The sequence below is a fragment of the Hyla sarda genome, chromosome 9, assembly GCF_029499605.1.
Source record: "Hyla sarda isolate aHylSar1 chromosome 9, aHylSar1.hap1, whole genome shotgun sequence".
NCBI classification, from domain to species: Eukaryota; Metazoa; Chordata; class Amphibia; order Anura; family Hylidae; genus Hyla; species Hyla sarda.
The window spans coordinates 159,860,334-159,876,712 of NC_079197.1; the positions used below are offsets into that span (position 1 = coordinate 159,860,334).

Consider the following 16,379-nt stretch of genomic DNA (forward strand, 5'->3'; position numbering starts at 1 on the left):
CAGGGTGGTCCTGACTACAGGAGGCAAGTTCACGACAGGGGGGTCCTATATACAGGGGTAAACTACCTACAGGGAGGTCCTACCTAAAAGGGGTCTTTTAGGTAGGACCTAAAAGGGGTCTTTTAGGTAGGACCTAAAGGGGTCTTTTAGGTAGGGGAGTACAGCTGGAGGCACTATGACTGAGAAACACTGGATTACACAGCGAGGGGAGACCACTTCCCGCTCTCTGATAGGTAGTCTCGTGCCACGTGGTACAGAATTCGAAGCCTTGACCAATCTTCTTTACGTCACATCCGGCGCGCCGCTCTCAGAGACACCTCGGTAATCCACTTCCGGGTCTGGCGGCCGCTTGGTGACGTCACGTCCGCTCTGGTCGGCGCTTTCCTGTATGTGACTGCGGTTTGCGTTTCTGCTGAGTGTCCGTTTCTGACCGGTGAGTTGTCGGTGCGGCCGCGGCGGGGGGTGTACTGCGCGGTGTATATCGGGGTGTGACTGTCTGTGCTGCGGTAACGCGCACACAGGACCCCAGTATGTACTGCAGCCCATCTACAGGGCCTCACTGACCATAACCTGCACATATGTGACCATGACTACGCCTCTATACTGCCCCCTCTGGTCACAGGACCTCACTAGCCGGCCCTCTGTGTGATGTGGAGGGGTTATAGCAGTGTATATTGTAACTGTATATATGATGCTCTCTTGCTATACTTCACTGTTTCCCAATCAGGGGTGCCTCCAGCTGTTGCAAAACTGCAACTCCCAGCATGCCCAGACAGCCAACGGCTGTCCGGGCATGCTGGGAGTTGTAGTTTTGCAACAGCTGGAGGCACCCCTGGTTAGTAAACACTGATCTATACTATATACTACTAAAAAGTCCAACATGGTGGGAGTTGTAGTTTTGCAACAGCTGGAGGCACCCCTGGTTGGTAAACACTGACCTGTACTATAAACTACTATAAAGTCCAACATGCTGGGAGTTGTAGTTTTGCAACAGCTGCAGGCGCTCTGGTTGGGAAACACTGCTATACTGATTGATTAGAATGGCTCCATTGATGAGTGTGGTCATCCCTACGGCAGCCATGATTGAGTCTCCTCCCCAATTGTTCTGCAGATCATGTACCCCCACTCCTCCCTTTCTATATGGAGTTAATGGGGGGGGGGGTCCACCTGCTGAGGCTCCTGGTGATCGGTCATAGTCACTGGGGATATGGCGGATAGTACAGTGACAAATACTAACTATTGGTTATCAATACTGCAGTACTGTTTACCAAGGCAGCATTGCTATACTGCACATTGTGCCACGTACTGTGCTGCATCCTCTGTCACTGCACTGCCATCTGTTGTACTATACTCCCTGCCTCACGGTGCTGTCATGTTCTGCCGTGTATTGTACTATTCTACTCTACTCACTCTGCTGTCATGTTCTGTACACTACCCGGATGTCACTATGATCCCATGTATTGTATTTCCTGGTGTCACTGTGCTGCCAAGTACCGTACAGTACTCCGGGTGTTACTGTGCTGCCATATATTGTACAGTACTCCAGGTGTTACTATGCTGCCATGTACTGTATTGCTGTGTAGTCTGCTGTATCTCCTGGTGTCACTGTGCTGCCATGTACTGTACAGTACTCCAGGTGTCACTGTGCTGTTATATACTGTACAGTACTCCAGGTGTCACTGTGCTGTTATATACTGTACAGTACTCTGGGTGTCACTGTGCTGCCATGTACTGTACAGTACTCCGGGTGTCACTGTGCTGTTATATACTGTACAGTACTCCGGGTGTCACTGTGCTGTTATATACTGTACAGTACTCTGGCTGTCACTGTGCTGTTATATACTGTACAGTACTCTGGGTGTCACTGTGCTGCCATGTACTGTACAGTACTCCGGGTGTCACTGTGCTGTTATATACTGTACAGTACTCCGGGTGTCACTGTGCTGTTATATATTGTACAGTACTCCGGGTGTCACTGTGCTGTTATATACTGTACAGTACTCCGGGTGTCACTGTGCTGTTATATACTGTACAGTACTCCGGGTGTCACTGTGCTGCCATGTACTGTACAGTACTCCGGGTGTCACTGTGCTGTTATATACTGTACAGTACTCCGGGTGTCACTGTGCTGTTATATACTGTACAGTACTCCGGGTGTCACTGTGCTGTTATATATTGTACAGTACTCTGGGTGTCACTGTGCTGTTATATATTGTACAGTACTCCGGGTGTCACTGTGCTGTTATATACTGTACAGTACTCCGGGTGTCACTGTGCTGTTATATACTGTACAGTACTCTGGGTGTCACTGTGCTGTTATATACTGTACAGTACTCCGGGTGTCACTGTGCTGTTATATACTGTACAGTACTCCGGGTGTCACTGTGCTGTTATATATTGTACAGTACTCTGGGTGTCACTGTGCTGTTATATATTGTACAGTACTCTGGGTGTCACTGTGCTGTTATATATTGTACAGTACTCCGGGTGTCACTGTGCTGTTATATACTGTACAGTACTCCGGGTGTCACTGTGCTGTTATATATTGTACAGTACTCCGGGTGTCACTGTGCTGTTATATACTGTACAGTACTCCGGGTGTCACTGTGCTGTTATATACTGTACAGTACTCTGGGTGTCACTGTGCTGTTATACATTGTACAGTACTCCGGGTGTCACTGTGCTGTTATATACTGTACAGTACTCCGGGTGTCACTGTGCTGTTATATACTGTACAGTACTCCGGGTGTCACTGTGCTGTTATATACTGTACAGTACTCCGGGTGTCACTGTGCTGTTATATATTGTACAGTACTCCGGGTGTCACTGTGCTGTTATATACTGTACAGTACTCTGGGTGTCACTGTGCTGTTATATACTGTACAGTACTCTGGCTGTCACTGTGCTGTTATATACTGTACAGTACTCTGGCTGTCACTGTGCTGTTATATACTGTACAGTACTCTGGCTGTCACTGTGCTGTTATATACTGTACAGTACTCTGGGTGTCACTGTGCTGCCATGTACTGTACAGTACTCCGGGTGTCACTGTGCTGTTATATACTGTACAGTACTCCGGGTGTCGCTGTGCTGTTATATACTGTACAGTACTCCGGGTGTCGCTGTGCTGTTATATACTGTACAGTACTCCGGGTGTCGCTGTGCTGTTATATACTGTACAGTACTCCGGGTGTCACTGTGCTGTTATATACTGTACAGTACTCCGGGTGTCACTGTGCTGTTATATATTGTACGGTACTCTGGGTGTCACTGTGCTGTTATATACTGTACGGTACTCCGGGTGTCACTGTGCTGTTATATACTGTACAGTACTCCGGGTGTCACTGTGCTGTTATATACTGTACAGTACTCTGGGTGTCACTGTGCTGTTATATACTGTACAGTACTCTGGGTGTCACTGTGCTGTTATATATTGTACGGTACTCCGGGTGTCACTGTGCTGTTATATATTGTACAGTACTCTGGGTGTCACTGTGCTGTTATATACTGTACAGTACTCTGGGTGTCACTGTGCTGTTATATACTGTACAGTACTCCGGGTGTCACTGTGCTGTTATATACTGTACAGTACTCCGGGTGTCACTGTGCTGTTATATACTGTACAGTACTCCGGGTGTCACTGTGCTGTTATATACTGTACAGTACTCCGGGTGTCACTGTGCTGTTATATACTGTACAGTACTCCGGGTGTCACTGTGCTGCCATGAATTCTAACTGTACCCCTGGTGTGACTGTACTGCCATTGGTCTTACTATGCCCTCGTGCACTGTACCCCCTGGTGTGTCTCTGTATTGTACTACTACCATCTGTATTAGGGGTGTGAATCGCCAAGAATTTGGCGATTCGAATCGCGATACCAGTGTGGCGATTCGATATATCACGATACCGTCTAGGTGACGATACATCGCGATATATCCCGATACATCGCCCACCTGGGAGCATTCATAGATCTAGTACTCAGGTGCTCACTTTTCTCATGTTATACCGTCTGGGCTGCAAAATAAAACGCACTTTCTCTTACCTGCCTACGCTCCCCCGGAGCTCCGGTACAGGTGTTGGGTCCCCGGGCTGTATTCTTCTTACTTCCTGTTAGCCCGGCACGTCACACGGAGCTTCAGCCTATCACCAGCAGAGGCGGGACATCGCTGCGGGACATCGTTGGCAGGTAAGATAAAGTGCGTTTTCTTTTATTTTGCAGCCCGGACGGGATAACATGAGAAAAGTGTGCACCGGACTACTCCTTTAATAGCCAGCCGCGGCGATCGCCGCATGCTGGCTATTAGCGGCGGCCCCCGGCTACTGAAATCAGCCGGGGGTCGCACAGTACGGAGCGGGCACGGGTCGGAGCCCGCTCCATACACCCAGAACGACGCCGTGTCAGATCCGGCCTGCCCGGCTCCACAAATGTGGAACTTTTATCTCCTGATGCCCGGGACGTGCTGTTCCGGGCGTCAGGAGATAAAAATTCCACATCCCTAAAAGAATCGATTCAAAAATATTTTGAATCGATTCAGTATCGGCAAATGAAAAAATTGCGATTATCGCGAGAATCGATTTTTGTTCTTACATCCCTAATCTGTATATTGTACTGTACCCTCACTGTCAGTTCACCACCATGTACTGTGCTAAATGTTCTATAGATTCAGCCACCTTTATCCAGGCCACATTGACATTATCTTTTTTCTTTTCCTTGGATGTGGTGGACGCCCACTTTCCAGTAACACTGATGCGGCTTTTATGTTGTTTTGCTTTTATTGATTTCTTTGACAACTATGGATAACACGTACGTGACGTCTTCATTCTGATGTCTTTTCTCTGCAGCGCTTTACAGAAGAGAATGTCAGACAGCGAGGACAGTAATTTCTCGGAGGAGGAGAGTGATAGGAGCAGTGAGGCCGAAGAGGTGGAGGAAAATGAGGTGAGTCGTCGGCTTAAGTGGTCTCTAAAGTTATAGAGCAGAGTTTCCCAACCAAGGTGCCTTCAGCTGTTGCAAAACTACAACTCCCAGCATGCCCCGACAGCCAACGGCTGTCCGGGCATGCTGGGAGTTGTAGTTATGCACCCTGGTTGGGGAAATGCTGCACTACTTAAAGGGGTACTCTGCTGGAAAACATTTTTTTTTCTTTAAATCAACTGGTGCCAAAAAGTTAAACAGATTTGGAAATTACTTGTATTAAAAATCTTAATCCTTCCTGTACTTATCAGATGCTTTATGTTCCACAGGAAGTTCTTTTCTTTTTGAATTTCCTTTCTGTATTTCCTTTCTGTCTGGCCACAGTGCTCTCTGCTGACACCTCTGTCCATGTCAGGAACTGTCCAGAGCAGGAGGATAGGTTTGCTATGGATATTTGCTCCTACTCTGGACAGTTCCTGACATGGACAGAGGGTGTCAGCAGAGAGCACTGTGGTCAGACAGAAAGGAAATTCAAAAAGAAAAGAACTTCCTCTGTAGTATACAGCAGCTAAGTACTGGAAGGATTAAGATTTTTTTTTTTAAAATAGAATTAATTTACAAATCTGTTTAACTTCCTTGCACCAATTGATTTAAAACAAAATGTTTTCCAGAGGAGTACCCCTTTAAGTAGTTTCCCTTGGGTTTCTGACATCTCATCATCTTCATCTGCTTTAGATTTATATTATGTCTGCATTTGGTTCTGACTTTGAGGGTTGTGTTTATTACTTACCATGCACTAGTTATTTTAGTGCTGTTTGCAGTGGTAGGTGAACTCCATCCCCAGCGGCACATCTCATTTTGTGCTGCTGTCTGTTTACCAGGTCATCATTGTGACTAGATTTTGTTGCCATATTTGCTTGTCCTATTTTCACCCTTTTATTCTTCAACTGTGCTTTTTAATGGATTTATATATTAATGTATTTTTTATTTTTTTTAAATGAACTGGTGGCAGAAAGTTAAACAGATTTGTAAATGACTTCCAGTACTTTTTAGCAGCTGTATGCTACAGAGGAAAGTCTTCGCTTTTTGAATTTCTTTTTTTGTCTTGTCCACAGTGCTCTCTACTGACACCTCTGTCCATGTCAGGAACTGTCCAGAGCAGCATGTTTGCTGTGAAGATTTTCTCCTGCTCTGGACAGTTCCTGATACCGGGCATCAGGTGTCAGCAGAGAACACTGTGGACAAGACCAAAAATTAATTCAAAAAGAAAATAATTTTCTCTGTAGCATACCGCTGCTAATAAGTACTGGAAGGATAAACATTTTTTTAATAGAAGTAATTTACAAATCTGTTTAAATTTGCTGGCACCAGTTGATTTAAAAAAAAGTTTTCCACTGGAGTACCCCTTTAAAGCCTTACCATCATTAAGAAAAACATTTTGATTGGTCGGGGACACCCACTGATGATACTTGTAGCTGGGTGAAGCATGTAGCAGCACACTTCACTCCCTGGCTTGCTCACTTTGCAGATGATTAGCCCCGTAGACTATAATGGAGCCTTTTTTCCGCAGTAAGCGCTGACCTGGCTATATGTTTTGTTTAGTGCACGTCTCAGCCCTGAGACCCCGACCAATCAAAACTTTTGACATGTCTGCAAGACCTAATGCTTTAATAAGTATGGCATTTGGACATAAAATATGTGTTCACTGTTATTTTGAGGATTGTTATTATTTATAACTATTATGTAATATCAGAGCATTTTCAAAGCCAAGTGCCAAGGAGGTGGGGCCAAGCTGCTCATGTGTCACATCTGCCACACCACCTCTTACCCTCACCTCCCAGCCCATCCTTGACTGACATGCAGAGTCCTGTTAATCAATCTAGGAGGGGCTGAGAAGTGAGGGTGAGCGGGGAGGCATGCCAGGCCGTGACACTTAAGCAGCTCTGCTCCACCTCCTTGGCACTTGGCTCAGAAATAAAATGTGATTTTGGAAGTTTAGCAACTACCTTCAGCTCAGGGAAAGGTGCTTTTTAATTTTATACCCGAACAGCTATCCAGTAGTCTCTGCAGCTGACATGTTCCCTTTATTGGAGTCTTGAAGTTTTGATTTACTAGGAGTGTTGTGTAGTTTTCTTTGTGGGTTTTAGTTGCAGTATTTACTAAGGTTTCCTTACATTTTGCACATTTCCCTACATTTTGCTTTTTTTTATTTTTTTTACACATGCTCTGATCTGTAGAGTTTTCCTTTGCCTAAATCCATTACATTTGATGACACGTTGGAGACATGCCCCCTTTTCAATGGCCACACCCACCTTTCCCAAGGGCCATTCCCCTTTTTTGGGTTTTCTCAGTAAAATTGAGAGCTGGTAATTTTTTTTTTTTTTTTTTTTATTTACATTTTTGGCACAAATTCTGGTGCAGACAGAATTTCTGGTGCACAACCCCACAAAACATGTCGCGTTTACAATAGTAAATCAGGGCCAATGGGGGAGATTTATCAAAACCTGTGCAGAGGAAGAGTGGTGCAGTTGCCCATAGCAACCAATCAGATTGCTTCTTTCATTTTCCACAGGCCTCTAAAGAGGCCCATCATCCTGTACGGTTTTGTCAGTTTTTTTCCCGTACCGAAAACCGTAGCCTACCACAGTTTTTGGTCCGTGTGAAAAACCGTATTAAACCATATTTTTTATTTTTTTTATTTTATTTTTTTTAAACATGGGAGTAAATGGGAACCTTACAAAACCGTATGTGCGTATGGTTCCATCCGGTTTTTAACTTTGCACTGTTTATTTATTTTTTTGGAATTTCAATCAAACAAGTGAAACTTTATTCATAATGGAATGAAAAGTTAAAAATGTATCCTTTTTTTTTATTTTTTTTATTTTTTTTTTATATGGATGCAACCGGACATCATTTTTTTAAAACTGTTATAATTTGTGCTCACGTATGGATACAGTTTAGTCCGGTTTTGAGCAATCGGTTTTTCATCAAAATCCTGATACGGGAACTGTATTGCAAAAACGTGGTGTGAATGCCGCCTAAACCTGATTTCTGTTTGTTGATTGACCCACATGGAGCCTTATTCTACTTCCCATCCAATTTAAATAGCACAGTGTTTCCCCACCAGGGTGCCTCCAGCTGTTGCAAAACTACAACTACATTCTGGGAGTTGTAGTTTTGCAACAGCTGGAGGCACCCTGGTTAAGCAACGCTGATATAACCTCTGATATGCTGTACAGGTATAAATCTGAAGCTATAACTATAGTCCTTTTTATATGTTTTGCCTTTAGGAAACAGAAGAGCGGGTTAGTGTGGCCGGCAGCGAAAAGGGGGAGGAAGCAGAAGAAGAGGAGGTAGAAGAGGATGAGGATGAGTATGACGAAGAGGAAGAAGAGGATGACGATGACAGACCAAGAAAGAAGCCAAGACACGGGGGCTTTATCTTGGACGAAGCCGGTGAGACGGTCTACGTCCGGTCCTTGGAGCTGGTCCTGTACGTCTAAGACTCGCGTTCGCTAAACTAGACTCGTAATTTCTCCACAGACGTCGACGATGAGTATGAAGACGAAGATCAGTGGGAAGATGGAGCAGAAGACATTTTGGAGAAAGGTATTTTCTGGGTCCGGTCTGTCCAGGTGTTTGCGGTGTGTGTATGCTGAATGTGGTATATACAGGCTGAGCGGCGCTTGTATGTTAATGGTTTAGAGTGGATGCTGTGCAAGTGACTGTGTATCTTAGGAATGGTGCCGGATGTGAAGATTGCTTTACCTTTTGGTCTAGTGCAGTGTTTCCCAACCAGTGTGTCTCCAGCTGTTTACAAAACTACAAAGCCCAGCATGCCCGGTCAGCAGAGAGAACTGTGGTCAGACAGAAAGGACATTCAAAAAGAAAAGATCTTCCTTTGTAGTATAAAGCAGCTGATAAGTACTGGAAGGATTAAGTCTGTTTAACTTTCTGGCACCAGTTGATTTAAAAAAATAAATAAATACATTTTCCAGCAGAGTACCCCTTTAAGTAGTGCAGCCTCTGGCTTTCTGGGCATGCTGGGAGTTGTAGTTTTGCAACAGCTGGAGGCACCCTGGTTGGGAAACACTGGTCTAGTGCATATGATTTACATATAACTAGCAGTTCCCTAATGTCAGAATCCCTACAGAGGGGGGGGGGGGGGGGGTCACCTATCAAGACTTGTAAAGCTTAAGGGGACTCTAACTCATGCCACACCAGGGCAATTCACTACTGGCACTGGGAGCTAATTTGGTTTGTCTAAATGGCTCCCAATGTCTTTATCAGGGGTCTCTTTAGGCTTTGTTTTACAATGGCAGCCCCCTAGCACAGGTTTCCATGTTTAGTCTATGCCAAATAGTCTCTGGGGTCCTATTAAAGGGGTTATCCAGGAAAAACCTTTATTTATTTTTTTATTTTTATTTTTTTATATCAACTGGCTCCAGAAAGTTAAACAGATTTGTAAATTACTTCTATTAAAAATATCTTTACTCCTTCCAGTAGTTATCAGCTGCTGAAGTTGAGTTGTTGTTTTCTGTCTGACAACAGTGCTCTCTGCTGACACCTCTGTCTGTCTCAGGAACTGTCCAAAGTAGGAGCAATTCTCCATAGGAAACCACTTCTGCTCTGGACAGTTCCCAAGACAGACAGAGGTGTCAGCAGAGAGCACTGTGGTCAGACAGAAAATAACAACTCAACTTCAGCAGCTGATAAGTACTGGAAGGATTCATATTTTTTTAAATAGAAGCAATTTACAAATCTGTTTTAACTTTCTGGAGCCAGTTGATATAACAATAAATAAAGTTTTTTTTCCTGGAATACCCCTTTAACAGTCTCTAGGTAAGGTTGCTAGAACCGTCATAGCATCGATGTTCGGTTCCTATTAGACTGACACTGGCTGTGGCCCTGTTGTGTGATGTGGTTCTCTCGCCCGTTTTGATTGATTCTGGGAGAACCTCGTAGGGTGGGGGGAGTGTTTTGCGGATGCACTAGTCAGGGCTGTGGTGACTGTTGCTCTCTTTATCCTTTTTTATTTTTAATCTTTTTATTTTCTGTATGTTAGACCTGTATCACTCAGTTTATCTTCTAATTCCTTGCATGCCTTCTCTCAGTGTCTGGTAATGATTCTCTCTATTCTTGCGTGTTGTGTTGTATAATGTAGTGTATGCATTGTGTCGTACCCTTCCCCTTCATTGTGCTTGTGCTGGAATCTGACAGCGTAGTAAAGTGCATTCATCCCCCACCCGACAGAGGGACCCGCGCCAAACATTTCACTGGGTGTCATGTGGAGTGCTTTTAATATAGTGCGAGATTCCTCCATTCCAACATCTGATTGTTTAGCTTTAGTGTTGTTTTCAGCATTCAAGTGCATCCAAATTACCAAATGACCCCGCCCCCCTTCTTTCTTATGCAAATCTATGGTGTATTTGAGGGGAGGAGTTAAAGCAGAAAGCCATGTCCAGTGCAATACAGTGTATTATGAACTGCAGTGGTCAGGTCTAGGAGCCAGCAGTGTCAGGCCGGTTTCACCTAGGTGTATTTTAGATGAAGCCCCACTCTATAGGATAGTGTTTCCCAACCAGTGTCCCTCCAGCTGTTGCAAAACTTCAACTCTCAGCATGCCCGGACAGCCTTTGGTTGTCTGGGCATGCTGGGAGTTGTGGTTTTGCAACAGCTGGAGGCGCACTGGTTGGCCTATTTAAACAAAGACACACTTCCCTAGGGCTGGGCGGTATACCGGTTCATACCGAATACCGAAATTTTTGTCTGCACGATATGAATTTTAACCCATACCACAATACTGGTTTGGCCCCTCCCCCTCGGGAATGAATTATCAGCCCAGCGCTGCACTGTCCCCATTGGGGAACTAATCATATGTGACCCTGTCCTGCCCCCCCCCCCCAATGTATTATCAGCCCAGCGCTACTACTCACACATGTCACCCGCAAGCGCTGCCCTCCTGGTCCTCCTTTTTGTTGCGGCCGCCGGTGCTGACACTCTATACCAGTGGTCTTCAACCTCCAGTTGTTGCAGAACTACAACTCCCAGCATGCCCGGACAACTCCTGGAGGTCCGCAGATTGCAAACCACTGCTCTATACTGTATCCCTATGCCCGGGCTGCAAAAGGTAAACAAAATAAACTTAAACTCACCTTCCCCATTGGTCCGGACTTGTTTCCCGGGGAATGGAGCGTCGGACAGCCGTCAGCCTATCACCGGCCACAGCAATGTTCCGCCTCAACCAGTGATAGGCTGAGCCCACTGTCATGTAGGAAGCCGGCCATACCGCCCAGCCCTACACTTCCCCTGTAGTCATAACCCCCTCTTCCCTCTTTTTATGCTTGTAACTACTTTTACTGCAGGACAGCTCCTTGATATAAAGGAAAATGGTCACCTGTTCACCCGCACTATAACCCAATACACTGATGTGGGGTCTCGGACTGCTATACCTACCTGGAGTTCAGAGCCCTGTGAAAGTCCCCCTCTTCCAGCATTGACTTGCGCTTTGAGGCGGGCCCGCCAGCTAGATTTAAATATTAATAAACGCCGGTCACGTGAGCGCTCAGTATGCACAAGCGCTCATGTGACCGGTGCTTATGAATATTTAAATTCAGCCAGCGGGCCCGCCTCCAGAGCGCAACTCAGCTCTGGAAGAGGGGGACATTCGGAGGATCGGGGCTCCGGACTACAGGTAGGTATAGCAGTCCAAGGCCCCGCATCAGTCTCCTGTTCACCCGCACTATAACCTGGTGTATCGTGTTATAGTGCGGGTCAACAGGTGCCCATTTTCCTTTAAAGGGGTTGTCGTCGTATACCTTACAATAGGGCCACAGAAATGTCCTGCCTCTGACTGTAATTACCGTCACTCCCAAGATCAGTTTGACTCCAAAGGTGAGGGCCAGGGAGCATAGAGAATAAGTTTTAATAACTGGACAACCCCTTTAATACAGTGCGGCCGCAACCATCTGAAGATGCCAGAAGAGATGACCCGGTCGGTGAAAGCCCTGGAAGAAAGCATGCCAAGTCTTTAGTGTATGGCAGGCAGATGGCAATACCCAGTTACCAAGGAAGACCAATCAGATTGTTTCTTTCATTTTTTTTAGAGGCTTTTTCAAAAATAAAAGAAGCAATCTGGTTGCTATGGGCAACTGGTCAACTTTTTCTCTGCACAGGTTTTGCTAAATTTTGTTTCTATGTCCCTACACGCTCTGAATTCTGTTTAAAGGTCATTGTCACGTTTGCTCCCGCACGAACCACAGGCACTGATGGATAGTGCGGGAGACGCTGATTCCTATGATCCCTACCTTGCCCGGATCTGCCCGGCCATTCGCCCGCAATCTTAGTTTTATTATATCTGGAAATATGGCTGTAACTGGCACGGGCGGGGTTTCTGTAGCTTAACTGGCACTGACTTCAGCGCCGCCCGCCCGCAGCACCGCCCACTTATGAGTATTCATCCCCCCCCCTCCTGCTCTCCCGCTCTCCCTCATGTCAGGAAGCGGCGCATGCGCAGTGAAGTCCAGTTAGGAGCGGCGAAGAGAGGGAGAGCTGGAGGGAGGGGGGATGAATATTCATAAGCGGGTGGCGCTGATGTCAGTGCCAGTTAAGCTACAGAAACCCCGCCCATGCCAGTTACAGCCACATTTCCAAATCTAATAAAACTAAGATTGCGGGCGAACGGCCGGACTGATCCGGCCAAGGTAGGAATCATAGGAATCAATGTCTCCTGCACTATCCATAGTACCTGTGGTTAATGCGGGAGCAATCATGTGACAGTTTTCCTTTAAGGGAAACAGTAAGGCTATGTTCACACGGTGGAGTTTCCATGCAGAATTCCGCACATACATTCCGCAGCAGCAAAGTCCCATTGATTTCAATAGTATTCTGCTGCACCGTGCACACAGCGGAATTTCTGCCATGGACATCCCGATTCCGGAGTCCGCAGAGAAAATACACATGTCTATTCTTTCTATATGAGGGCGCATTTCCGTTGTGGTCCTAGTCCCGGCATGTTCTGCCGGCGCTTTGCTGTTGGTGTAATGTCTGCACGAAAATTCTGTATGGACACTCCGTCTCAACATAGCCTAACACACAGTCGTAATTCATTTCCCAGAGGAATAGCAGAGGAACGGCACAATGCAGATATCTTGCGCACAATAAAACTAGTCGCCTAAATGCGCACATCAGTGGAGCTGACAGATCCTCTGGACACCATTCACCACCATCATCTATAATTTCCTACAATCCCACGTACAGAGATGCCTGAAAACTGCACAGAAGTTAAATGTTCAGATTTGTCTTAGGGTTCCCCTTTTACAGGCTTGTTCTCGTTGTGTGAGGTTAGTGATTGTCTTATCACCTGTTGTGTGGTGTCTATTGAGCCGGTCACTGTGTGTGACAGAGCCGCGTGAGGTTTTCTGTGTAGTCAGTGGGTGTTGTGTGCTCAACAGGACCCCCTCCTCCCATTATAGGTCATACAGAACCACCAGTACAGTAGTGGCCACTGCTAATGGTCCTTATTAGAGATCAGCGAACTTACAGTAAATTCGATTTGTCACAAACTTCTCGGCTCGGCAGTTGATGACTTATCCTGCGTAAATTAGTTCAGCTTTCAGGTGCTCCCGTGGGCTGGAAAAGGTGGATACAGTCCTAGGAGACTCTTTACTAGGACTGTATCCACCTTTTCCAGCCCACCGGAGCACCGGAAAGCTGAACTTCTTTATGCAGGATAAGTCAATAACTGCTGAGCCGAGAAGTTCGTGACGAATCGAATTTACTGCAAGTTCGCTCATCTCTAGTCCTAACTAGAACCTGACCTTATTTAAAGGGGTACTCCGTTGCTCAGCGTTTGGAACAAACTGTTCCGAACGCTGGAGCCGGCGCCGGGAACTCGTGACGCCATAGCCCTGCCCCCTCATGACGTCACATCCCACCCCCTCAATGCAAGTCTATGGGAGGGGGCGTGACTGCTGTCACGCCCCCTCCCATAGACTTGCATTGAGGGGGTGGGGCGTGACGTCATGAGTGGGCAGGGCTATGGCGTCATGTGCTCCAGCGTCCGGAACAGTTTGTTCCAAACGCTGAGCAGCAGAGTACCCCTTTAAAGCTGCATTATTCCTGTCTGCATGTCATATTTCTTATTGGAAATGTTTCCCATTGGTTTTGCTTCCACTCCCCTCACATTGTTTCCCCGCTTCACTGGCGCGCTTCCATGCTTCAGCTTTTTGCCATACATTTTTAATTTCTCCCTTTCCCCCCCGTTTCCGGTCCCTCATCTCCGCCTCGTGGTTGATTTTGCCGCTATGTTTTGCACCATTGTGTCTTGGCTTCATCATCGATCACAGCAGAAGAAATTGAAGGTAAGCGGTCATGCCATGTTCACCACCCATTCGAGGATGACTTTGGGGGGGGGGGGGGCCTTTATTCACTGCTACTCTTAGAAGAAGCTAAAGAGACTTAGGAGTCTATGGGAGTCTATGATTGCACAAGCAGGAGAATTTGAAAAACCGTCTGCTGCCATATTCCCACTGAACACGCGCAGTACCCTATTCATTTCAGTGAGCCCAATGGAGTCAGCTAGTGACTCCTGTTGGCCCTTTTTTTTTTTCTTGGATCATATTGTTTTTTGTTATCATACCATAAACACAAAGGCTGTTAAACTTCCCTAAAACTGAATTTTAATAAAATGTATGTAAAAATGAACCATGAGAAAACTGTTAAAAACCTGTGACCCTGTATACCTATCCACAACACTTTCTCTAGTACAGTGTTCCAAACCAGGGTGCCTCCAGCTGTTGCAAAACTACAACTCCCAGCATGCCCAGACAGCCTACGGCTGTCCGGGCATGCTGGGAGTTGTAGTTTTGCAACAGCTGGAGGCACCCTGGTTGGGAAATGCTGCCCTAGTGGAAGCCAATCTCACTCCCCACTACTAAGTGGAAGATTCTCCACCAATGTTATACCCGCAAAAAACAGTATACATGTTTTTAAAATAACAGAACAAGCCCCCCTCTACATGTTTCGATGAATTATCACCTTCATCAGGAGGGATTGTCGTACTGAAACCAGAGCAGATCACTGTTCCCAAAAATGAGCCGACAGGAGTCACTAGCTGGCTCCAGGTTTATTGAAACAAATTTGGTGCAGCAGTGGCCGGTTCTCAAAATTTACCGCCGGATCCGGCAGCCGCATACCCCAATTGTGATATGAATGGTGCCTTACTCTGCAGTAGCTCTAAAAAATGTCTTATCCTTTTTTAGGCTGCGTTCACGTGGCGTCTAGAGCCGTCCCCGTTCTTCTCCTGTTAAAAAAAAAAAACTGACAATAACTGATGCAAACTGATGTTATCCATTTGGATCTGTTATTGTTCATTTAGTAAACAAAAACATTTTTTTTTTGTTTTTTTTTGTTCTGAGCATGCTCAGAAGTAATAACGGATTGAAAACCAGCTGCAAACAGATAACTTTAAAGGCTCATCCGTTTTCCATAGACTTCAATTAGAAATGAGCGAACTTACAGTAAATTTGATTCGTCACAAACTTCTCGGCTCGGCAGTTGATGACTTTATCCTGCATAAATTAGTTCAGCTTTCCGGTGCTCCCGTGGGCTGGAAAAGGTGGATACAGTCCTAGGAGAATCTTTCCTAGGACTGTATCCATCTTTTCCAGCCCACCGGAGCACCGGAAAGCTGAACTAATTTATGCAGGATAAGGCATCAACTGCCGAGCCGAGAAGTCCGTGACGAATCGAATTTACTGTGTGTTCGCTCATCTCTAACATCAATGTTAAATTTACTGTATCCGTTTTTTTGACGGGAGAAAAAATACTGCATGCACCGTCTTTTATTCTGTTAAAAAAAAACGAAATGTGCGTAGACTGGTGCAAACAGATGTGATAGGATTGTAAAAAAAAAAATCCCATTGACAACAGTAAGAATCGCTGTGAACTGAGCGAGAGTTCGGCCGTCAGTTATCTAATGCGTATGGCCGGCGTTCCCTTAGCCAAAACCGTAGCCTACCACTGTTTTTGATCCGGGTGAAAAACCGTATTGAAACCGTATACGTTTTTTTATTTTTTATTTTTTTTTTAACATGGGATTCAAAGGGAACCGCAAAGAACCTTATGTGCGTATGGTCCCATCCGGTTTGCACCATACGGATCTTGACACTGCAAATGCGCAGTGCACACCGAAAGTTTCTTTTTCTTGGAATTTCAATCAAACAAGGGAAACTTTATTCATAATGGAGTGAAAAGTTAAAAACGTATAAGTTTTTTTTTTTTTTCTTAAAAAAAAACGGATTCAACTGGACATCATTTTTCAAACCGTATATAGGCTAAAATTTGTACACGTTTTGATACAGCTTAGTCCGGTTTTGAGGAATTAGTTTTTTATTATCAAAAACCTGATAAGAGAACTGTATTGCAAAAACGTGGTATGGATGCAGCCTTAGGGTGCGTTCAC

General features: G+C 45.5%; 1 protein-coding gene across 3 annotated transcripts in view; it reads left to right on the plus strand.

The window, feature by feature from the left end:
* The first annotated feature begins 283 nt into the window (after positions 1 to 283).
* Positions 284 to 16,379, plus strand: part of SUPT5H (SPT5 homolog, DSIF elongation factor subunit) — a 48,641-nt gene continuing 32,545 nt past the window's right edge. The window contains exons 1-5 of one of the 3 annotated variants that reach the window (XM_056541206.1): positions 284 to 433; positions 4,843 to 4,939; positions 8,206 to 8,371; positions 8,459 to 8,524; positions 14,263 to 14,277. In XM_056541206.1, the coding sequence (XP_056397181.1) occupies positions 4,859 to 4,939; positions 8,206 to 8,371; positions 8,459 to 8,524; positions 14,263 to 14,277 (328 nt within the window). In that variant the 5' untranslated portion in view covers positions 284 to 433; positions 4,843 to 4,858. Of the gene's footprint in view, positions 434 to 493; positions 529 to 4,842; positions 4,940 to 8,205; positions 8,372 to 8,458; positions 8,525 to 14,262; positions 14,278 to 16,379 lie in introns of those variants that run through there. The other 2 variants (XM_056541207.1, XM_056541208.1) reach the window with 2 other exon arrangements.